This window comes from Etheostoma spectabile, chromosome 2 (assembly GCF_008692095.1).
Source record: "Etheostoma spectabile isolate EspeVRDwgs_2016 chromosome 2, UIUC_Espe_1.0, whole genome shotgun sequence".
Lineage (NCBI taxonomy): Eukaryota > Metazoa > Chordata > Actinopteri > Perciformes > Percidae > Etheostoma > Etheostoma spectabile.
In genome coordinates, this window is record NC_045734.1 from 2038289 (window position 1) to 2057285 (window position 18997).

General features: G+C 43.3%; 1 protein-coding gene and 1 long non-coding RNA gene across 2 annotated transcripts in view; one reads left to right on the forward strand and one right to left on the reverse strand.

Moving 5' to 3' along the window:
• LOC116695634 (E3 ubiquitin-protein ligase NEURL1-like) overlaps window positions 1–18565 on the forward strand; it is a 60914-nt gene extending 42349 nt beyond the window's left edge. The window contains 4 exon segments of the mRNA XM_032526047.1: window positions 3468–4196; window positions 16191–16214; window positions 16217–16342; window positions 17805–18565. Of these exon segments, the coding sequence (XP_032381938.1) occupies window positions 3468–4196; window positions 16191–16214; window positions 16217–16342; window positions 17805–18046 (1121 nt within the window). The 3' untranslated portion in view covers window positions 18047–18565.
• On the reverse strand, window positions 6905–9876 carry LOC116695676 (uncharacterized). The gene is made up of 3 exons (XR_004333531.1): window positions 9864–9876; window positions 9077–9080; window positions 6905–6961 (listed from the first exon to the last, which is right to left on the reverse strand). It is a non-coding gene; the product is annotated as an uncharacterized LOC116695676 (long non-coding RNA).
• Window positions 18566–18997: the final 432 nt, after the last annotated feature.

The window sequence follows — 18997 nt, forward strand, 5'->3', positions numbered from 1 at the left end:
CGTTCAACTCGTCCATGATTTTGTTGGTGAGTTTAATGGCTGCGCCTCGTTTGACAATTTCGTGGATCTGGGTAGCTAATGCGACTTTCCAGTCTGGCTCTCTGCTTAGTTGCTTTTCCGTCCTTAAGAAACAAGCCTGGACTGCACCTTTGTTGTTTGGGAGAGAAGCTGGATCTACTGTCCAAGGATACTTTGCGGAGCTGGTGTGTGAGCATCTCCCTTCTTGTAGGTGAGGCCTCCTTTAATAACCTCTAGCTCTCTGCCAGTAGATTAGCCAGTAGATTAGGTTGTAAATCTTTAAAGACAGAACCAAAGTTAACATTTTAAACAACAATGTCAGCACACACAAGGCAAGAAGCCAGCAGGGGGGCAGCGAGAGCAGGTCTAAAAGTCAATGGGAAAGTTAACAGCTCTGATTGTCAAGGAGCCATTATATTACCTGGATCTTGAATGTACTATATGTATTTAAATTTGTAAATTATTGGTGGGAAACCTAAGATTACAACATTGTTTAGCACGCTCAGTTATTTTTAGTATGATTGTTTTGACCATGGTTAACAACTCCGGGTTAACCCATGAATTCATCATTAATGTTAACTGTATAGATAGACGACTGTAGAGATAGACGACAACTAATCTAATGGTAATTTAGCTAGCTAGCACACCCCTGTCTGTCTGCCTCAGTTTCCCGGCGCTGTAAGGATCAGTCAGGATGAGAGCTGACAACAGCCCTGGGGACACATCCTCAGTCAGCCCCCAACCAGCTAGCAACCATCCACTATCATTACAGCCCCAAGGACACATCCACAGTCATCCCCCAGCCAGCTAGCAACCATCCACTATCATTACAGCCCCAAGGACACATCCACAGTCAGCCCCCAGCCAGCTAGCAACCATCCACTATCATTACAGCCCCAAGGACACATCCACAGTCACCCCCAGCCAGCTAGCAACCATCCACTATCATTACAGCCCCGGGGACACATCCACAGTCAGCCCCCAGCCAGCTAGCAACCATCCACTATCATTACAGCCCCAAGGACACATCCACAGTCAGCCCCCAGCCAGCTAGCAACCATCCACTATCATTACAGCCCCAAGGACACATCCACAGTCATCCCCCAGCCAGCTAGCAACCATCCACTATCATTACAGCCCCAAGGACACATCCACAGTCAGCCCCCATCCAGCTAGCAACCATCCACTATCATTACACTATATTGAATATCGTTAGAGCCCTACTGTCCACTCATCGTACAGTGTCTTGTGGTGGTGGTTTTTGAGGTGAGAAAAAAGTTTGGTTGTATTGCCTCTTTCCCCCATATGGCACGTTTTCCGTAGTCCGTTAGCTTGAGAGACATTTTTTCTTCCACGTTGGCGAGGAGGCATTACTTTTGGCTACTTACATTTTCTCTTCAATCTCCATAATTTCATTATTTCCATGAGCCACACTCATGTTCTTACTTTCTTCTTTCCTTTCACTCCACACACACTGTCTTTCTGTTCTTTTGCGACTCGCTTCTTTCGTTGTCTCTATCACAGCGTGCACATGTGACAAGGCAACTGGCCAATGAAATATGATTCTCAATGAATCAACACACACAGCCACCACCGCATCTCTCCACAAAATAAACCGAATATTGAACACTTTTTGGTACTGTTTCAATGTTGATATTGCAAAAATAATATTGAGTTGATGTATTTTGCACCCCTAGTTTACACCATTGTTAGAGCTGGCCACTTGTGATCCGATCACTCAGATCAGATTTTTATACCAGGTCAGAACGGGGCTTAAGAGACTTGGGTGTTTGATTCTGACAGGATTGTCTGTAGGGCTGGGTCAAACTGTTCCTGTCTCAGCCAGTATAACGTCTGCTTTCTTCAGGGCTGTCACAAATCTATCTTCTTTTTGGCTTGTGTCCCTTTCAGCTGTGGGAGGGCACCATGAGAGGTGCGGCTGCTCTGTTTTCACTGCTACGGTTTACAGTTAGACTTAGAGCTTTATCTGAAATCAGGCTCTCAGGTCCTGTTCGGACTCGAGAGACTCTCCAGAAACGGTGAGCGGCTGGTCCTTTTCCTCCATCCTCCCCCCTCCTCCCGTTCCCCTTGTTTCTCTCAATTGTTGATCTTTACCTCTTGCTTTGACTGAGGAGGGACTCTTAGTTTCGTCATAACCTCTTGTGTGGTGATATCTTTGTCTCTTGTTTCCTCTGTCTACATACACATGTGCAGACACATCCCCCCCCCCAAAAAAATAAAATAAATAAAAATAATTAGACTGAGTGGAGGGTTTCTCAGAACCGAACAGCAGGCTAATTTTACCCCTGCCACCAGGCCGGGAGGCGGGAGGCGGGACACAGAGGGAACACACATTTAGAGGTGTTATTTTGAGCAGCCATGTCGAGGCGTAGGATGAGACTGAGCAACCTGAGGGCAGCTTATCAGAGCTGTGTGTGTGTGTGTGGTGTGTGTGTGTGTGTGTGTACTTTTGCTGTAAGAACAGGGGCGTTAAACAGACAGGGCAAGCAATGCAGTTGCAATGGGGGGGGGGGGGGTTAAAAAGCTGGTGCCACTTACCATACATCGGCCCTAAAATGGTCAGCAGCAATCTACAGCAAACTCATGCTTCATCTCCTTGAACTACAAAAGCTATGAATAAACTATATAAGACAATTTAATAAAATGTAGGGATGAAAACTCATCTGAGAAACAGGTGACAAAGATCATTTTCATGAAGATCATGAAATGTGGATTAACACTTGATTTCGGCATTAGAAAATAGGGGAAAACTCACCCGATAATTGTAATTCCTGCTACATATGTAAGGGGGACATCAGTTCAAAGCACAAAAAAAAAAAAAAAATCAAAATGGCAGTATTTCTATTTAAGGTGACAATGTTGCACCCCTGAAATAAATCATCTCTTTTACTTGATTTGTTTCATAAACAGCTATGCAACGTGGTGGGGTGATACTGTGCTACGAATTTGCAAGGAAGGCAGCTAACACACACCCATACACTCACACACACGCATGTATTACTTCATGTTTCAGGAAAGTGATTTGTTCTTTGCTAATTGACACCATGCAGTGTTTTCTTGTACAAAGCTACTGTAGATGATTCAGCTCTGTGCAGATGTAGGAGCGACCGACTTTACTTTCATTTCCGTTATCTTTAAACACACTTCCTGACACTCTCATTTGCGGCAGCACTGAGTAATTAGAGCTACCCTACATATGCATTCAACTTGTGCAACTGAAGATAAATCTCTCTCTCTTTTTTATCATTTTCCTGTTGTCAGACTGGCTGCAGATTCAGCTCTTCTCAGAATTGTAGGGATTCAGCTGACTGCACGCTTCATCTCCACACGCCTCCGGCAAATTGCTAATCAAGGCAAAACACAGTAAGACCGCTATTAACCGCTGTTCTCTCTCCGTCTCATCCCTCTTCTCTCCCCTCTCTATCCAGACAGTGAGATTGTTCCTCCCGACTGCCTCCGCCCGCGCTCCTTCACCACGGGGCGCTCGTCCTCTCTCCGCCGCGAAGCCGACGACTCGCGCCTGTCCGTCAGCCTGTGTGACCTCAACCGGCAGCAGGAGGAGGGACGCCACGCCCACAATCACTCCCACCGCCACACCCTCCACCTGGCTTCTGCCTCCCCGTCCTCCACCTGCCCCATTCCCCAGAACTCCCTCAACTCGCAGCAGTCCTCTCTGCTGCCGTCGGCCCTGGAGAGCGACCTGCACTTCCACCAGCTGCGCGGCGCCCACATCAAGACGCTGGACGAGCAGACGGTGGCGCGATCCGAGCACGCGCGAGAGGAACGCACCCTGGTCTTCACCAACCGGCCCCTGCGCACCGGGGAGACCGTCTTCATCAAGGTCACCAAGTCCAGCCCGGCGCGCTCGGGCTCGCTGTCCTACGGCGTGACGTCCTGCGACCCGGCTGTGCTGTGTCCCAGCGACCTGCCCTACAACCCCGAGGCTCTGGTGGACAGGAAGGAGTTCTGGGCGGTGTGTCGGGTGCCAACGCCTCTCCAGAGCAGCGACATCCTGGGCTTCTTGGTCAACCCGGAGGGGGAGGTGCTCCTCAGCCACAACGGCACCAACGTGGGCATGCAGGTGTGTGTGGACAACTCCCGCCCACTCTGGATGTTCTTTGGTCTACATGGGGCTGTGACTCAGCTGAGGATCCTGGGTAAGTTAGCAGCACATGACGGTACATTACATACTAGGGGCTTTAGGGCTGCAACTGCTTTGATTAATTGTTTACTAGTGGTTTGGTCCATAAAATGTCATAAATTGTGAAACGTTTCACTCAGTTTTTTCCAACATGTCATCCTCAAATGTCTTGTTTTGTCTACAACTCAAAGATATTCAGTTTCCTTTCACCGAGGAGAGAATAAACTAGAAAATAATCACACGAAGAAGCTGGAATTTGTTTTTTTAACATAAAAATGACTCAAACTGATTTACTTGATTGTCAAAAGAAGTGGCGATTCATTTAAAAATGTAATAGTTGACAATTGATTAATTTGATTTCATTTTTTTCATATATGTGTGAGCGACAGGGAAAAATGGTGGAAATCAAAACAGTAGATGCGGACATATCCTGACTTTTTGTCCCTTATATATCGGCCTGGTAAATGCCAGCATCCTTTAAACTCCATGCACCCGGTTTATCAGGCTGGACAGATAAATCAGCCAGGTTGACATATCTATTCATATGGTGGCCGATCCAACATCCAAAGTAACAAGAAATGACAGTACAGAAAGGCCTGACTAGGTTTTAGGACTGTTAGACAAAATTCAAGTTTAATTAGTTGTAAAATGTTCCACTCAGTCACCTGGTTGCATTTACAGAACAACTAATCAAGTAACATATATATATATTTTTTTTTATTCAATTTCTTTTTTTTAACTCCCAAATATTGATATCAGTGTCAGACTTTACTTTCTGTTATAGAGCTGTAGTTTCCAAGCCCGAGCTGACATAACCCCTGATGACATCATCAGACTTTAGAAAGCTCCCCAAGAGTCACAGAAGACTTCTGACCAGTAAACCCTACTTAGGTGCGACTCTAGAGTCATAGAGAAATAAAGTGTCCCCCCTGAAAGAAGAGATGACCAGGAAATGAGTTGGGAGCGTGTCTGACGTCAGGCTATGGCGTGGGGTCCGGTGTAGACACAAAGGGGTCTCCGGGGGTACGCCGTCGATCCTACGCACAACCATAAAACGGCCTTTACTCAGACACAAACCCAGCTACACCGGCAGGCTATGGATATTAAACGTGTTACCCTAACACACACCCCCCCTCCCACCATAAGTTAAGACAGGTGTATAAACAGAAAGAAATGACAACATGGTGAAAACTGTTGTTAATCATGTAGAATGTGTCTTCATAGGAAAAGTGAGAATAGTTGACAATTACTATTAACACAAATGTCCGTGTATCAGGGCGCCTGGGCAGATCACCTGGTAGAGTGTGCGCCCGCCCCATGTTGAGAGGGCACCGTCCTCAACACAGCAGCCGTGGGTTCGACTCCGACCTGCGGCCCTTTGCTGCATGCTGTTATCCCCTTTCCTGTCTAAGCTGTCCAGTGAAATATGGTGCATGTGAATGCTAAATAGCAGTTTAAGTAAAGTGAAGACAAAAGAATATCAGTATGTATGATGACCGTCTGACAGATTAATTACACTGGCAACTTGATTATTTCCTGACGCGTTAACAACGTTGAGTCTACCTCCTGGAAGAGACCGCATGCTTAACCTTGGGAACGACCCCAGTTGATGGTGGAAACAAGCGTCCTTCCAGCCCCGCCATGTGTCCCGGGTTGGGAACTTACCGATCACGATATTGATCTTCATTTGGCTGGCCGCACCGCTGCTGAGACCTCTGAGCTCTGGGCTCGATTCACTCACTCCCTGGGTGCTAAATGTTGATCACTCTGACAGGATGCCAATGGAGGCAAACCACGTCTCCCCGTTTGGAAATTACAGCCGCGGTCACGACCCGCACCGATGGGGGGGGGGGTCAAGAGTGAGGAGAGCCCTTTTTTGTTTGTCACAATATTTACCGCAGGTGTCTTGAGCCAGGAAGCTTCTTCGCACATTTCCTAGGATCAGCAAGAAGAGACGATGGTCCGCCTTGTGCCAGGAAGATGAAAAACAGGAAGCGAGCGAGCAGCGGTGGAGAGAGACTGCAGCGGGAGGGAGGGCTTTGACCTGCACACAGCAGGGACAACAACACGTCTCAGCGGGTGGACACTTTGCCTGTCAGTGGTGTGCCGAGACACTTCATTGGCCCTGCCAGACACGGTGCCTTCCCTTGTCTAGTGCCTTGTCTTCATGGATGCCTTTCTGAATGCAATGTGATCCCACATCTGTCTATTAAAGGCTAGAGCTGCAAAGAGGAATTGATTATCTAATTCATTGTCAACAGTGGTGGAATGTAATTAAGTACCTTTACTCAAGTACTGTACTTAAGTACTAATTCTGAGGTACTGTACTTGAGTTTTTTCTTTTCACGACACTTTCTACTTCTACATTTCAGAGAGAAACGGTTTTAGTTACTTTACACATTAAGATTTCTGCACACAAAACACATGTAGTTCATAAAATCTGATGTTTTATTCTAAATGAAACTACCCAACATTATAGAAGTCCAGCTGAAATTATTAGACCATTTGACACACAACTGTTTGGATTGTTTCCAGTTCTGCATTGAGTACTTTCACTTTTAATACGTTTTAATACATTTTCCAGATGATACTTTGATTCCAGATGATACCTTAAGTAACATTTTCAATGCAGGACTTTTACTTTTAACAGACTATTTTTACAGTGTGGTATTAGTATTTTTAATTAAGCAAAGGATCTAAATACTTCTTCCACCACTGGTTGTCGGCTATTAAATGAATCGCCAACTGTTTTTGTAATCGATTAATCGGTTTGGGTCATTTCTGCAACATTTTCAGTCAAAATTCTCTGATTCCAGCATTTGTCGTAGTTTTTTCTCTCCTCTGTGACAGTGAAGTGAATATCTTTGAGTTTTGGACAAAACAAGACATGAGGATGTCCTCTTTGGCTTTGGATCCAAATTTGTTTGACATTTTATAGACCAGAGAACTACTGGATTATTCGAGAAAACAATCAATAGAATAAACAACGATGGAAACAATTGTAGCTGCAGCCCTAATAAAGTTGGTGAAATCCTATTTAAAAGACCGCACAAAACATTTACACCCGTTCATGTGTGACATTCTTAAAATCCTTATTATTACCAACAAGCTATTATTGTATATATTCACCCAGTGATAGCAAAGAGATGACACCAACAGGGCAATCTGTGTCAGCTGTGTAATGCAAACTGGCGCATGCAGCGACGGATGCTGTCTTCTATTAATGCAGCTCTTAAGAGGCATAACAGCCCAAACAGCACCGGCCTTTCAGAGGTGTCACAAGTGTTTGTCTGTGGAGGAACAGGCATCTTTAAATATAGATGCTGCTTTCCTTCAGGGGCAGCAGCGGGAAAAGGAAGCAGAGGTTTAAAAGAGGTTAAAGAGGAACAACCTTAGCTTTATCTAGACATGCAAGAATGAGAAAGAGAGACACTCTGAGGACGAGGCTTAAACCTTTCTCTTGTCAAAGAGATTAACACACATACACACACAAAATGAGATTAGATTCAACGTTATTGTCATTGCACATGTAACAAGTACAGAGCCACGGAATGTAGTTGGCGTCTAACCAGAAGTGTTTTAATAACATATGTTATATACAGTGCAAGGTATGAAATGATATATAAATACATAGATGTGTCTATATCAGTGTTTATTACTACAAGTATGTACAGGCTATGAAAATACAAAATAAATAACAATACAGTATGTACAGTGGTGCAAATTGTGAGTAATAATATTAAAAACTTAAAACTCAACATGAGCACATCATCTCCCTGTCTGACCCCCCCCCCCACTTGCCGTCACCACCTCCCTATACAATTTTTTTGTTTTTAACGGAATAATATATATAAACACAAAAGTAAAAGAAAAAGTAAACTACTAACTATCAACCTAATAACCACTGGGGGGCTGTGGCTCAGGTTGTAAGAGGGGTCAGGTTGGTGGTTCAATCCCTGGCCCAGAAGTCCCACGTCGAAGTGTCCTTGGGCAAGACACAGTACCACTATGTACTAAGTTAAAGCCCTTTGAGTAGTCGTTAAGACTAGAAAAGCCCAATATAACTACAGACCATTACATGGCCTCCCAGTACCCCTCAAGAAAAATTGGGGACTTTCTCCATTTTTTTTGGTCGTACAAACTCAATCCAGCCAACCCTTTGTGAAAGGATGTGAAACGTGGCTCACTGCGTGTTACACAAGGGGATTCACCATGTTCACTATGGGCTAATGTTGCCCTCTAATGTTAGTCTGACTCACTTTACATCCACTGATAGCAGAGTGACCATGACAGCCATGTTCACACAAATGACCGTGAGCTACAGGATACTGTAAAAACAAACTGCAATCCAACTGTAATTTTAGTTTTCAAAATGATTTTACCTATTTTTTTCCCAAACACAAAAAATACAATAGACGAATGATGAACGTGTCTATTGTAAAAGAACATGAAAAACCTGTAAACCATACTTTTTCATTTTTTTCCAAAGAAAATTTATTTCTTTTCACGTAAAAAATTAAATTAAATTTTGATACTGTGAATACATAGTGAATAGAGAAAATGAGCTTTAACAGATGTAAATATACTTTATTAAACATTGAGAAGCCAAAAGAATACACAGGATTAGAACTGTAAACTATATTTTAATTATGTCTTTTTTACAATAAAGTTTTCCCCTTATTTTAAAGTATTGTTTTGGCACCACAGCTGCTAGAATATTACAAAAAAAAATCAAGTATTATTTTTTTACAGTGTAGCTTTGTAGTGGAGATGGCATCAGTGATCAATCTCCTCTTTCCTTTCAAAGAAACAAAGCTGACATGTTTTTCCTTTGCAAAATGCAAAATGTTTTGATGGTACAGTAAGCTAGATCCTGTTATCACACACAGAGATCACTTTACTGTTAAATCACATTTTGGCTTGGCAGCTGCGCACACAGACCACCTGCTTTTTCTGTGTGCATTTCTAACAATCATTACTGAAACCAGAGAGCCTTGGCAGCACAACAACACAGGAATAGCAGAACAATGAAACAGGTCAGGGGCACATCTCCTTATCCGAGCACATCTTGGAATTCCCACTGAGGTGTGGATCATCTTCACTTCCCAGCTGCTTTGAATTAGGAAGCAACTCTTATCTCGCTGGTGCAGCTCTTGATCTATTGCTTTCTGTTGACTGGAGAGCAATTTAAGTGTCATTTAAGCTGAATTCGAGCCATGCCTTCTTCTCCGAGCGAGGGATGTTAAACTTGAAAGCTTGGCTCTCCCAGTGGGCTTCTGCTCTCAGCATGGCACGATAAAGCAGTCATCACAGAGGCTCTCACTTCAAACAAAGCATCAAGTAATGGACTTTTCTAATAGGAACTGGCATACTCCAACACATGCTTTAGGGAAGCTCCGGTCAGCCAAGGGTGCTCGGCCAGGGTGATAATGGTGGATGAAATCCATACTGCGTTAGTTAAAGTAATCATTACTTCATTTTGAATTGAATTTTCTGTCTTTCTACTTTAAATCTATTTGAAGAAATGTTTTCTAGGTTTGGGCACCCCAGGTACATTTTTTTTTATTAATGTGCATAAAGAAGCCAAGGAAAGATGGAAAAATCTCCAAAAGGCATCAAATGACCGATTAGACATTTGAATAATATGTCACAAAAAGTTAGATTTTATTTCCATCATGTACACTTTCAAAATAATAGCAAAACAAAAAAATGGTGTCTGCAAAAGTTTGGGCACCCTGCAGAGTTAATACCTTGTACTGCCCCCTTTGGCAAGTATCACAGCTTGGAAACTCTTCTTGTAGCCAGCCAAGAGTCTTTCAATTCTTGTTTGAGGTATCTTCATCCATTCTTCCTTCCAAAAGTCTTCCAGTTCTTTGAGATTTCTGGGCTGTTTGTCATGCACTGCTCTTTTAAGGTCTATCCATAGATTTTCAATTATGTTGAGCTCAGGAGATTGTGAAGGCCATGACAAAACCTTCAGTTTACGACTCTTGATGTAATCCTCCGTGGATTTTGAGGTGTGTTTAGGATCATTATCCATTTGTAGAAGCCAGCCTCTCTTTAACTTCAGCCTTTTCACAGATGGCATCAAGTTAGCGTCCAAAATTTGCTGAAATTTTTATTGAATTCATTTTTCCTTCTACTTGTAAAATGTTCCCTGTGCCACTGGCCGCAATACAACCCCAAAGCATGATTGTTCTCCCCCCCCCGTTGGATAGAGGTTCTTTTCATTAAATTCTTCAAACACTGATTTTTGTGGTTAGAACGTAGAAGAGGTTTTCTTCTGACGACTCTTCCATGAAGACCATATCTGTACTAGTATCTTTTTATAGTGGAATGGTGTAGCACAACTCCAGTGTCTCCAGGTCTTTCTGGATGGATCGTGCAGTCAAACGTGGGTTTGGACTTGCTTTTCTCACAACCCTGCGAGCTGTTCTGTCTGATATCTTTCTTGGTCTTCCAAATCTTGCTTTAACTTCCACTGTTCCTAATGATGGCCATTTCTTAATTACATTCTTATAGCCTTCTCTTGCTTCTGAGCGTCAACTATTTTCAGTTTCAGTTTTCCAGACAACTGCTTAGAAGAAGCCATGGTGCTGATGGTTGGGGCGAGGTCAATTGAGAATTGATTGAGAACAATCCATGACACTGTCAGGTCTCAGCTTTCCAAAGGGGGCGGTGCATGCTAGAAACTCTGCAGGGTGCCCAAACTTTGCAGACACCATTTTTTTGTTTTCTGTTATTTTGAAAGTGTAAATGATGGAAATAAAATCTAACTTTTTGTGATATATTATACGAATGTCTAATCTGTCATTTGATGCCTTTGGAGATTTTCCATCTTTTCTTGGCTTCTTTACACATTTTACCTGGGGTGCCCAACCTTTCGACCCACTGTATACTGTGTGTGTGTGTGTGTGTTGTGTGTTGTGTGTGTGTGTGTGTGTGTGGTGTGTGTGTGTGTGTGTGTGTGTGTGTGTGTGTGTGTGTGTGTGTGTGTGTTGTGGTGTTGTGTGTGTGTGTTGGTGTGTGGTTGTGGGTATAACCCAGGGGATTCACTAACTCACAGAGTGCACGCCACACGGTATTTTTCTCTATTATCCAAATATCCCTTATTAGTGTGATCATAGTAAGACTACTGAAAACAGAGCGGCTGACAGTTGAACTTTGCTCGAGAGATATTGAAAGGACCTTGTGTCGTGGAAACAGGACACCCATCCAGTGACCCACTTTGCATGTATTATAGATTCCATTAAAATGTCAGCGCGCTCATGCACAAGTAAGCTCCTCACCACCTACATCCTCATACACTGCAGCTGCCACGCTCCCCTTTCCTCCTCCTCCGTCATCTCTGCTGGTGTCCTCTCTTCTCGGTTAAATCTCTTTGATTTAATTATCATTTGGGTCATTGTTTGTGCTCCCCCTTTTGTTTCTATCCCCGCAGTTATCACACACGTACCGCTACAAACACACACACCTGTACTGGCATTCACATAGGCCGATATATATACATATACATATAGGTGTAGATTTGCCCCCCCCCCCTGATATTTAGAAGAGGTAGATTTGTCCCCCTCAAAAAATATGCTCATATATACTTTTTTTTATTTTTTTATTGTTGTCAGAAGTTGCCTAACGGAGTAGCTTTGTATGACAGAATACTAAAGGCCTAACAGAACAGGTTCTGTATCTTATTTTAGCTAGACACATAATTTATGTTTTTAATTACAAGGCAAAGTACGGGTAATGAGCTGCCAATGCAACGTAATTAGCAGCCAATGGAAAGGTGCCCCTGTTAGTTGGAGGTTTGGTGCCTTGCTCAAGAGCACCTTAGCAGTGCCCAGGAGGTGAACTGGCACCTCTCCAGCCACCAATCCACCACCATACTTTTGGTCCGTATGGGGACCTGAACCAGTGACCCTCTTGTTCCCGATCCAACTCCCTACGGACTGAGCGACCCCCAGAGCTTCCGGTTAAAATGTGTCTTCCCCCCCCCCCACCAAAACAAAACCTACGCCCTTGCATATACACACAAACTGGCTCACCTGGCTCAAGGCTACTTACTATGGCAGGATCATACAGCGCTGTGTACTAAGCTAATAACTTTCTCTGTCCAGGCAAGGGTGTAGGTTTGGTTTCAAAAACTTGTTTTCCACGTGAGCTGCAATGATGAAACCGTGAGCTATGATTATTTATTTGCATATCAGCTAAATCAGTCATTTTTGTACAAAGGTTATTTTTATTTGGCTCTCCTGGGCAATGTTTTTTTTTATGATATTGCTGGTTATTATTTAGCAGTGCAGTGGTTTGGGAGGCGTTGGTATTGTCTACTGCTCCAGGCTAAATTCAGGATGAAAAGTTTAGAATGAAAAACTAGTTGCTCCTCATTATCTTTTTCTAAAACGCTTTCTCTTCCTCTGTGTGCCTCTATCTTTCTTGGCATACTGCATGCATGCCTATGTGTAACGTAGTTTATACATATGTATAGAAGCACACACTCTCCTCACTACACCTATTAAAGTGGTAAACAACTCAGGGATGTACGACTGTGTCCTCCCACCAAAACAGCTCTTCTGTCTCTGAAGATAAAATCTCCACCAGACAAAAAGAAACTTTTAACATTTTACACCGCAGGGCAAGCCATAACCTTAAACTACTAGCCTCAGAGCTGCTTTCCTCATCTGATCTGAACACGCACAAGAAAGCTGAGCCTAAGTGCATAGTTGTCCCAATAGCACTTTGAAACAGGAGATTTATCTGCAATTAATTTAACAGCCAACCATTTTAAAACACTTTGTGTTTCACCAATTTACAATTTAAACTATTTGCGAGGCTCATTTCATTCTTCTCTTTCTTTTCTTTCCATTCCATGTTAAAGTCTGAACCCCTTCCCCTCCCCTCAGGTTGTATTGACCAAAACCTGTGACACACACAAGCCTGAAGGCTGTCACGGGTGATCCTTATAAACACATTTGTACACTAAGCCCCCGAACCCCGTCTCCTCATCCCCACCCACCTCCCTCACCACATGCCCTGCATGCCTCCCATGCTTTAAAGAAAGAGGACGGATGGCTGAAGTAGTGAGTGGCAGAGATGTGGCAGCCCGCCGCTCCCAGCTGTTCACACAGGTCGGTTTAATCTAGTGGTGAACAGGCGGGATCAGGGCTGGGCACCACAGAGCCGGCCTCAGCTGCCCGCCTGCCAGGGGGATTAACAGGGAGAGCTGGGGCGGGGGGGTCGTTCAATTCTACGGGGGAAGCACTCATGCTTACAGGGCTTCAGGGTGATCAGGCTTGAGTAATCCCATGAAAGGTGAAACATGGGGAATCTAGTAACACCTTGTGGAGGTGGCACAGTGATTTACTGATAATGCCACAGTCTTTGTACACAGGCACTTAGTGCTGGGGTTTCTGGATGCTTTGAGATCATTTTACAGTGCATGTGTAAGGCCTCAGTGTGCTAAAAAATGTTTTTCAGATCATTTGACCATATTTCCTCTGCGGAATTTGGGGGCATGTGTCCAACCTTTTTTGTAACTTTTCTGAGAATCGCAAATACGGATGGACTGCACGCATTGCACACTGAAGCGGCGCGAAGCTGTGAGGCAGTGTTTTCATTTCAACGTCCATGTTATTCAATCTGTACGGCCACACCAGCTAACAATCAGGCGTGGAGCGGCCGCGCCCGGCCGCAGTCCGGTCTGAACAGCCAATCTGCACTTCACAGCTATTCATGGTGTGTTGCTGGCGTTAGGCTACCTCTACACTACTAAGTCTTAGATTACGTTTCAGCCGCATCCACACTACTTCAGTTTCCAGGCCTGCAGCATGCAGTGAAAACAAGGCTGAGTCAATGCATAGCCCACAAACAAATACTCATTGACTAAAATAAAGTCCACATGCAATTTAAAACTCTTTGTATTTCTAATGTATTTGATGTGACTTAAGTTGGTAACAGCTTCTTATCAAAAGAGCCTCTGTAGAGTAACCGATCATTTCTTTTAGGCTTGCAAAGACCCTTCTTAATTTCTATTAAGATGCTTTCATAGCAGACTGTTTTCCTGTGCAACAAGGTATTATTAGCATCACTATGGGGTCTTTACCACAAAAGTGGTTAAGATAATCTGGCTATTAACTGTCAACTGCCGTTGAACTTACTTTTAGTGAGGTTGCCGCTTTTCAAGATCTCAGCAATTACTTTGGCGAGTACAGTTTAAATACAACTGATATATTTGGTGGCTAGAGCAATGAAAGTACAACTCAGACTGTAATGCACTGTTGTTTACCTTTTGAGTCGGGCCAAAAATAGGTCAGGTTTGCCTTCGCTTATCAAATTTAACCATAGTTTGGAACGCATTTTGAATGCCAGGCAGATTAGAGACTACTGTACATTGTGGGTTGGCTCGTGATGAAGTAGCAGTCCATCATTGTTGTTTCCTTTACTTCTACCCAGCGTGCTTATAGGTGTGGCCTGTCTTGTATCTATACAAGGATAAGAGTAGAGCATGACACGCATACTGCATGGATAAAGTTTGTGATTCCACTGTTACATTGTGTTACACAATTTACATACAATGCAAATCATAATCATACACACTTTGAGGCGCCAGCAGCACCAGGGCAACCCCGGAATGCAAACAGCTCCTGATATACAGTAGTCATGAGCAGCAGTGACATGATAACTAAAGCACTACTACTGTTTATGAGCTGGCAGTTAGGGACATTTCCTCTAAATTCCAGCGGCCCGTCATTGACTCGGCCCTAGACAGAAGTTGGACTGATCAGACTGCTGGTGCAGATGGCAGCACAGCGATGCCGTCTGACTGCCGGGACATTGGTTAGTGTGTGGCTTCCATCATGATGTCACCGTGTTGCCGGTGACTCTGATGACTCTGGTTTCACTTTTAGTTTGTCCTGTCAGCTGTCCAGGAGAACAGACCCCATGGTATGTTCCTCAGTAAGATTCACCACGGTGGAGTGAAAGAAATAAAGTCCTATTATAGGCTCATTTCTGGTGCAGTTAGTGTGCTGTTTTTTGACAGCAAGCTTCCGGGAAGGTAATTAAAGTAATCTGCATTTACGCTGAGAAGCAGCAAAGCATTTGATGGGAATTCTTTGTTGGTGATTACATGCTTGCTCTGCAAGACAGCTCATTTGCATCTTAATTTGTTGGGTATTTTGTGCCTCTGCCCTACCTGTGATGGTAAACCATTAAAGTTATTTAAAATCACACAGAGCATACCAAAAGAAATGACATAGACATCGCCTGCGGGAAAACACTTACTGGTGTATTTTTATTATATTTTATGAAGCACCACATATTGCATATCTCTGTTGATAGTGCTCTTTGGGTTAAAATTGACATTTTAAAGCTGCCGTTTTCTGCCACTTTTTGGCAAATGAACAGGCGGGAAACACAGCAACTGACAGATTATTGCAAATGTAAAGCTGCTATGGTCAATATGTTACCAAAAAGTTCCCTTTGTACGCATCCGACAGACAGAGCAACATTAGGAATTATTTACATACGTTTGTTTGCAACCAAAACAATGAGAAAAGAGGCTACAAATGTCCTTGGAGCTGCAGTCTGGTCGAACCCTTTCACAAATACACATATTATTATTATTATTATTGAGGAGTAGAACTTGTGTTATGAAAATGAATGCAGTGTGTCATGTCAATCATGTGGCAGCCTGTAACAGCATGGCGGGTCTCTCTAGACATTATTGGCATTTCAACTTGTGTTCCCAAAACTTCTTCTTGGAATTCCCAATTGTTTCCCTGGCCATCATGCCAAGATAGAATGTGGAACAAACGGAGGACTCAGCTTTGGAATAAATTTTCCTAAAAAAAAAAAAAAAAAAAGAATGAGCGAAGAGATCTTAAGTGATGAATATGTGCACACATTTAAAAGGAGGTGAGGCGCCCATGTATGGGAAACACTGGGTTTCTGAAGAAATTGGAGTTCTAATTAAATGAAACCTCTAATCCCTGCCTTTATCTGTTCCGATTAGGTTCCACTCATGTCGGGGATCCGCGGCCACGTCCAACCCCAGCTCGCCCTCCTCCTCTCCACAAACTCCGAGCGCCCTGGGCAGTGGCAGCTCTGACCCGGCGGTGAACGGAGGCCTGTGCTCCGCCGCTTACTGCAGCTCAGCAGGGGTAGGTTCACCCACACAGGGAGCTACTACTACAGAAGTGGAGAATCAATCACCCACATGGGACTTTTAAACCACTATGGGATAATGCCCAGATGTCATCCTGCAGTAGTTAGGAACAATGGCCACCGTCCTGTCCCCCCTCTGCTGCAGCAGGATGTAGGGAGATGTTTGGCCCATGTTATTATGTCACATAGCACTGTTATGTAAATTAATCTTTTAGATTAGTGCAAGACATAAATCTGACACAAAACTTTCTACACATGGTTGATTTTTCAGACTGAATTTCCATTTAGGTTCCCTCTATCCAGCTACTACTTACTTGTTGTTACCCCCAGTGCATTGCCAGCCTGGTAGCCTCCAGGCCTAAGTGGTCTAAACCACTGGTAATGATTTTGTATTTCAAGACATTTTTTAAACTACAGTTACATTGGGGCAGCTCAGTTAGAACTTTAAGGTAGTCATATTTTCACAACTCCAGTTATCTTTTAGCACTGACTTAATGTAGGGCCATATGGAATATGTCTTATAGCTTTTTCTACATTGAGATTTAGAAAACTAAATCTCAATTTTGCGATTCCGTCCACGATTCTGTTACCACAAAAACCTGCAGGCTTTACATCAGATGCCATGAGTCTGTGACTGGCCCTAGCCGGGATGTCGTCAAAAAAGACACTTGCTACAGGGCCTAACAACTTTGTTGGAGGAAACCCTGGATGAAGGGAGGTATTTTGTATCTTAAATGTACTGTTGCCGGGATGAATATGTCACTTGCTGATGACTGATTTAATGCTTGTCGCAAGGGACGTAGCTAACGTGTCCTAAAAGCTGCAGTTAGCTGAAGTAACTGTTGCTAGGAGCCGTTTACTACTAGCAAAACAAAGACATATTTTGCGTTAAAAGTTGTTAATTCTGTAAGTTGACAGCTGTGTCATTATCCTCCATGCCTGGCAGCCTTTTTTAAACATTTCTTGTTGCTGTTTTGTACTGGAATAGTCAGGTGGCTAACTAAAATGATTTTTTTCTTGTTCTTTTTTACTTACTAAACTTACTATTCAACAGAAATGCATTAACAGTCCAAAGACAAAACAAATTAACAAAATGACAACGCTGTCTTTTAAATTACAAGGTGGCTAACTAACTATGTAGGATGGATGTTAATGCAAAGCTGTGATTGGTCGATTGTTTCTACAAACAGAGAAAACAGACATCAACAAGCACAAAATGTATTGCGATTGATTTTGATTGTTGGTTTATCTCCACTAGGTTAGATATGGTTGTTTTTAAAATGAAAACAAAAGAAAACACACTGTCTAACTGATTTTTAACAGAACTTCTTCTCCTTGCGCTCACCTCTTCATAACATTTGCATCTAGCTGTGTTAAAATAAAAGTATAACATATCAATTTTAAATGTATCTGGCTACTTTCCTCTTCCCTTATTTAACATTTTATTTCAACTCTGCCACAGGAACAACCCCAAATTCGCCAGTCAGCCTCCCCAAGTCCCCCACGTTCCCAGCAGGCCGCCGGCCCTGGTCCGACGAGTGCTCCATCTGTTACGAGAACACGGTGGACACGGTCATCTACGCTTGTGGACACATGTGTCTGTGCTACAGCTGCGGACTCAAACTTAAGAAGATGTCCAACGCTTGCTGTCCCATCTGCAGACGGCAAATCAAAGACATTATCAAGACCTATCGAAGCACGTAAGGGGACGGATAGCAAAAGTCCCAGAGTCAAGGGGAAGAAATGTCTAAGTTCAGGGAACATGAACTCTGGTACTTGTAATTTGGTATTTTTAATACAGTTGTTTGGTTCACTTGCATAACCTTTTCCAAAAGCCGGTTACCACTTTGCTGGTAGGGTCTCTTGGCACTAGAGATGGTCCGATACCGTTTTTTTGTTATTCCTGATACCGATTCGGATACTTGCGTATTGGCCGATACGGAGTACTGATCCGATACCAGTGGGTCATATATTGTATTATTATCCAGTTTGACAGTCACTTATAACAGAAAAAAGAACATCAAATAAAACTACTTTAAAGTAGATTTTCTTCAGGGCTTTATTACATGGTATCGGATCGGTGCATAGACTCCAGTACTTCCCGATACCGGTACTAGTGTTTAGGCAGAACATCTCTACATGTGACAGCCTCCCTCCAGAGTGGCGGAAGGTTCCAACATTGTTCTGTTTGCTGTCTCCTGAGATCTCAGAAGACTTTGGAGGGAGAAGGAAAACCTTGAAACAATTCCAAAATTCTTTTTATGTGTTGAGCTATGTTGCAAGGTGTAGGGACTGTCGCCCATTTGCAGCAAAGCAGATGAGTCACTTTGGGGCTGAATGTCTCGATAATGGTTCTCTCTGAAATGCGCTGTCAGCCCGACGCGCGTTTCTGACTTACACTTTCAGACAGGTAGTCATCTCAGTAGGTCACAACTTGTGTCTGTGTGTTTCTGAGCATTGGAGAAGAGAAGTTGGCGATGGGTTTCTGTAATTGTCGTGGTAATTATCAGTGAGTGATGTGCGTAGCGATGCAAGGCGGTGCTGAGTATATTAAGTAGGATTGTAACAACTCTTGTACTCGTATAATCTGATGTACCTTCATGGTAGTTCTATTTGCAAATGTCGGTGGTAGCTATGTTGTTGTGGTAGCTGCTT